General features: G+C 38.3%; 1 protein-coding gene across 10 annotated transcripts in view; it reads right to left on the bottom strand.

Annotated features, from left to right (window-relative positions):
• Positions 1–226: 226 nt before the first annotated feature.
• Positions 227–6000, bottom strand: part of mical2a (microtubule associated monooxygenase, calponin and LIM domain containing 2a) — a 34477-nt gene continuing 28703 nt past the window's right edge. For 6 of the 10 annotated variants that reach the window (XM_031846128.1, XM_031846126.1, XM_031846127.1 and 3 more), the window contains 3 exons: positions 5123–5303; positions 4955–5031; positions 4129–4867 (listed from right to left, as the gene is read on the bottom strand). In XM_031846128.1, the coding sequence (XP_031701988.1) occupies positions 4463–4867; positions 4955–5031; positions 5123–5303 (663 nt within the window). In that variant the 3' untranslated portion in view covers positions 4129–4462. Of the gene's footprint in view, positions 2933–4128; positions 4868–4954; positions 5032–5122; positions 5304–6000 lie in introns of those variants that run through there. The other 4 variants (XR_004212742.1, XM_031846132.1, XM_031846133.1 and 1 more) reach the window with 4 other exon arrangements.

Here is a 6000-nt window from a genome sequence, read left to right as displayed (position 1 = left end):
CAGCTCCAAGTGCATTCCTTAACCAGACACAGGAGAGCACTTTCCTTTTAAAATGTTAGACTTTCAGGACTAAAGAGGACACAGGGAAGTTCTCTTTTATTATGTGCTTTACCAACCAGATTTTAGCCCAGTTATTCAGAGATACAGAGGTGAATTCCTGCTCACGGAGAGAGATGCGAGGGTATTCAAGAGTTTGGTTGGTCAAGCTCGGTAAGAAAGACTTCACTTTTCTATGGGATCTTTTATTTTAAAGATAACGCTGCAAAAATGATTTAATCAACCAGACAGAAACCAGTTTGATGTACAGACAAGCTATGTTTGATAATTGGTTCACTTTTTATATAGAATCACATTGTAGATCATAGGTAATGAAACTGAACCAGCTTAAAATCATTTAAGTCTGATAAACAAAGTCAGATATCAGCCAACAACACATAACATTTATTGAGAAATACTGTGGCACAAAAAGCAATCCAGGAATCGCTCCACAAAACAAGAATAAATGTTTTACACCCTTTCAAGAAGTCAGCATTAATTCTAAACAATTATATACAACAATGTCACGAAGAATTCTAATTATTCTTTAAATCTCAGTCCTCTGTGGGTGAAGCGACACCTCACTTGCATGGCAGCTTCTGAATGAGAAACAAACATTGTAATGTAGATCAGTAAACATGCACACTCTTGACTGCTGCATACAATTTTAAATGTGTATCTTATGTGTATCTTGAAATTGTTAAGGATCTTTGAGGTGTTACGGTTTTTACCAACAGTACTGTTAATTCATTAAAAAGTTCAGAACAAAGAGGACAAAACATTAATTTGTTGATGCCAGAAATGATCACCAGTTTTTGTATTTATTATATAAACAATCAAATATATTTTCATGTAGCTCATCTCCTTTACTGCGTAAGACTCTGATGATTTGTTGGTGTCAATCTGTGCTTACTGATTTTAAAATGTAGGGATTCACTGATACATTGTAATATGGGCACAATAAGTGTTATTAAAAAGTTAGGCTCCGTCACATTCTGTGCTCATAAAACAAGCTTTTAGAGGCTGAAATGCTCGTAAGTACTCTCTAAAGAGCAAGATTTTATTTTTTTGGGGTGATATAATAGAAATGGCACAAAAGGAGCATTAGATGAACAACAAAGATGCACAAACATTATTTATAAATTTAGAGCTGACATAGGAACAACACGGCATGGAGAGGATAATTCATTCGAAAAGCTATGCGTTAGTTTGTTGGCTGTCGTGGCGCATTAAGGAGTAGAGCTTTTGGTGCATAAACAGCAACTTCTGGTTTAAATTGTGTTCTCTGCTAAACATCACAGGCCAAAATGACTCGAAATATGAACCCACGAGATCTCATCCTTGACTTAGACAACGTTAATGAGATAAATAAAAGAACTTCCGCGTATTTAATACAGTTTAGCTACTGGCATGCATGGAAAAGGGTGCCTTTATTCCATTTAGTGTTTGCATATACTGTATCTATACTTATGAAGATACAGTAGAATGTATTATCATTAAAATAACAGTACGAGTAAAAGCCATGGCGGAAATGTTAAATGGTGGACATCTTGTTTTTTTTAAAGTGTAATTAACCTTCAATATTTACTCTAAAAGCAAAGGAAGAACAGAAGTATCAACAGAATCCAAACTGGTGTCGTAGAGTCAAGGACTTTTTTACAAGTAGAATCATGCATCACAGCAATTTCTTTAGTCAATCGAGGTTCAGTCCTCTGTGCACAAATTGCATCCCTGAATAGGGATGCACTTTCCATTTTAAGTTAGGAGGCAGAAAAATGCCACTAATGTGTTTTATAAACCAGGACAAATATAAAGTTACAGAGGTCAATGCACACACACACCGAAATAGGTTTCTCTAAATGGTGCTGTATTGAACCTCTAAATGGAAACGTTAAGTGGTTTTTTGCCGTTATTGTCAGATCATCATGAAAATATGACTGTACAAATAAAAACTTTTTTTTTTTTTTGTTTTTAAATCAGGGAAGTGTTACACAGACCATTGCACAAACCATACAAGGCGAGTTTGACAGAACAACTGAATAACTTTGTTTTGTTTTTATTTAAAAGTTGATCAATGTCAAATTCAGAGCATATGATTGAGGGATTGCCTCCCCACGGCTCTCAACGTGGCAACAGCTGAGATGGCGGCTAGCAGCTAATGAAACTAACAGTGCAAACAACGGCAACAGTGCGCACTTTAAAGAGTCCTTGTTCATGTTGGTTACAAATTTAAGTAAATATTACTACTCACCTGGAAAACAGTCAAAGTGGATCTTGGAAGTTCTTGGAGAAATAAAAGTTCAAACATTTGCAAAACCTTGACAACTGCTGGCAACTTTTGTGATACAATCAAAAGCTCTAAATGAGAATAGTCCTTTGTGCAAATAGTTTGGTCAACTATTTGTAAATACTAACGGAACCAATTTTGATCTGACAAATTGATGTTTTGAGAAAATAAAGTTGGAATAAAACCTGATTTGACGTTTCCTTGGTTTCTTCTCTTTACAAGTTAGTACTAGTGCGGAAATCAGACTTTAATTTCAGTATTCATACTATTTGGACCACTAGAAAAGTAGGAGGTGTAGGCAGCAATTCAGGGGTCTTGAACCAGGCTTAGTTAGTATCATTCCAAAAACAGCTGGATGATCAATGACAAACGCTGAGGCCGCTCATTAGTTATGAGTTTAGTTTTGTCAAAACTTCAAACAAAGATTTTTAATCACTTCAGCGATGTCGTTAAGTGACACCAGACACTTTTGGTCAGTTATTTATCGTCAGTATCTGCAGACACATCACAAGTATGACGCATGACGACATGACCATGCAGGTGATCACCTTTAAAATTGAATTTCTCCTAACCATCCAGCTGGCTCACCCTCTTCATAAAAGGCTTCAGCTGAACAAGAGGAAAAGAGAAAGATGAGAACATACAGACACTAATAACGGCTGAAAGCACTACAATAGGAAATATTTATGAAAACAAAGTAAAATACTGACATTCATTCGAAGACGATGTTTGTATGTTGGCACCATTACACATGCGGTGTTGACTGTTGTCTTACAGATGTATAAAGTAAATGTTACACAAGTCCAGTCAGTGTGTGTGAGAACAGTTCTTTGGTATTTTATAACACTGTCAACCAGCTCATAGTACATGCAGCAGATTAAATAAATCAACATGAAACATTATGTAGCCGACAACAAAACATAAACTTCATATCCAGCACATCATGCTGTAAACACGTACAATAATGCCTGAAGTCTTTGCAAATATCATTTTCAAATATTTTATAAACAAAAATCATGAGCATGAAGGGGTTCATAAGCATCGCTAGATTAGATTAGTGTATCTGGATAGGAAGCAACTGTAGCTTCCAGTCAAAGAGGCAACAACATGCTTTACAATTTCGGCAAGAGTGGCAAGCACATTCAAACACATCACAACATGCTCACCAGCTTCTATTGTCTACAGTAAATCAGAACAATAATTCTTAAATCAATCATTTAAAACGTAATTGTCTGTATTGTTATACAGAGTGAGGTTATAAAAAAAATGAAGGGGTGGGGTTTATCATTTTGTTTTCATAGTTTTTCTGAAAGTCAACAGTAGATGGCAGCAAAGTAAAAACTAAATACTGAGAGAGAAACTCACCAGACAGATTCTTTGGTTTTATCCATTCAAGAATCAATAAAAACTGCCCATGAAAGTAAACCGAATGGTAAGAGTTTAAAAAAAGAATGAGCAAATTGTTGACATGTGCAGAAAACACATACACAAGAAAGAAAAAAAAAAAAAAAAAAGATATGTCAAGAGCACATATGCATAGTCAAAAGAAAACCTGTCTGGTGGTCAGCGTTAACATGAGAGCTGGCTTTTTAATGTGACAGTTTACTGCTGCGCCAACGAGGCCGATCCCAAAGATAAAGTGCATCAAGTTAGTCAGTCATAACCTGAGTTAAGCAATTTTAACCGCAGGGTCAATTTTCTAAGACAGGTCGTAAAAAGTTCTACAGCAAAGATGATATCAGCAGTATCAAGTGCACTGACTTTGGCCTGTTTTGTTTTCATTCTAACTACCTTAAATCTATTTGTTTACCTTATTCTAAGTGTGCAAATTATGTACGGTTTCCACATCAAACCCACTGCAAAAATAATTGGTGCAGCTTTCATTGACCCCTGTGGTAATTTGCAAAAAAGTTGCATGAGCAACCTACAGTGTCTCTTCTTTGACTGATGCACGAGTACATCCAAGACACTGAGAGCAGTATCATCAAAAAAAAAAAAAGGAAAGTAAAACAATACAAAAGTTACTTGTGCACGGCTACAAATGGTATTATGACAAGAACTCTCCTGCTAATGTGCACCCCAGCTACATGTTTATTGGCATTTGCAGTCAAATATTAACAGCTGGAGTCTGCTGAGTGTCTAGAGGAGCCTGTGCCTTATATGCTCCTGCAGCCACAGCAGTAGAGCCTGTAGAGAGCTGGGCCCATCAGGCACAGCCTCTGAGTGCATCTGCAGCAGTACCTCTTGTAGAACAAGCAGCAGGGGCAAGCTCATACTCAGTAGCTCGTACAGGAACGCATAGTCTTGGGCATTGTCCCTCAGGTGGCCAGCGAGGGCCTGTGCTGTACTACGCACACGATGGGACAGATACCCGGGGGCGTTACACACAGCACGAATCACACTCAGGGGCCGGCTCAGGTGTTTCCTCATGAACGAGCTGCAGATACCTGCTGAGGATCGACTCTCCAGGTCTGCTGTGCTGCTGGACTCCAAGCTCTGTCCATCATCAACACATAGCTCCTGAGCTCCAGCTCCAGAAAGATCCTAAAGACAGACAACAGAGGAGTTCACAATCTCACAGTAAATATTGCTAGAATAAGATGGATACTTTTAGAAATGCAAAGTACTCACTGAGCGCAGAGAAAAAGCCCTCTGTAGGTTTGTCCCATTGTTGCGTTGATCAAAATGAAGTTTGCAGTACAATTTTCCTGTAAGATTACAGCAAAGTGTCAGTACAAAGTAGATTTATTAGTAAAATCTGGATTCAGATTCAGAGAGATGATATCGGATGACACATACCCTGTTCAGAGTCGAAGGCATGTGCTCCCTGTCGCAGGGCAGAGCTGCAGGTGGAACAGCGGAAACATTCCCTGTGGAAGTAGAGCCCCTCGGCACAGACCCTCTCCACCATATAAACACGCCTCTCGCATGAGTGACACTTGTCACCTGACGGGGGGAACGCCCTTCGTACTGAGCCGCCCTGGGAAACAGAGTACAGGCAGAGTGATAAGCACTAATGTAAAAAAAACACTGACCTCAATCCTTCAGATAGCATTTACCACTACTTAAACCCAGGCAATTAAATACTTAGATCATAAACAGAAGATCACATAAACAACCCAAACGGCACATTCATGAAGATGCAATATACAAACTCTCTTTACAATTTGTGTCACAAAAACAAATTCCTCCAAACATTTCTTCATCAGAAAGCCTTTTTGAATATTGAATATGTTTAATCTAGTTTTATTTCTGCACTTTTAACTCTTAACCTGTAGTCTACATACCTGGTTTTCTTTGCTAGCAAGTAGACTTTCAGTTTCTTTTTCCAAGTTCAAGATTAAACGTTCATGTTGAATATTTTTCACAGGTCACATAGCTTTTGCCAGAAACTCTTCATTGCATTAGTTACACTTTGAGGTGTTGGCATGTGTAGAAACACAGGTGGTATTACATGCAGGAAGAGTGAGAATGTGACAAGATCAGGAACACACAGCTGTTTCAATGAATGCTTTTCTTGTCAGTGTCACCTCCTTGTTTTAATATCATCTTGGGGATGTTTTGAGTGACAGTTGAGGTGATGGTGAGGTCCATGAGACTCTGTGTCGGGTCATTTTCAGGGAGGGGGACTGTTGTCTTCCCCTTAAAGTCTACAGCCTCAGACTCATTTGCAACTG

The sequence above is a fragment of the Anarrhichthys ocellatus genome, unplaced genomic scaffold, assembly GCF_004355925.1.
Source record: "Anarrhichthys ocellatus isolate YVR2014 unplaced genomic scaffold, GSC_Weel_1.0 scaffold6, whole genome shotgun sequence".
NCBI classification, from domain to species: domain Eukaryota; kingdom Metazoa; phylum Chordata; class Actinopteri; order Perciformes; family Anarhichadidae; genus Anarrhichthys; species Anarrhichthys ocellatus.
This window is presented reverse-complemented; position numbering and strand designations above follow the sequence as displayed.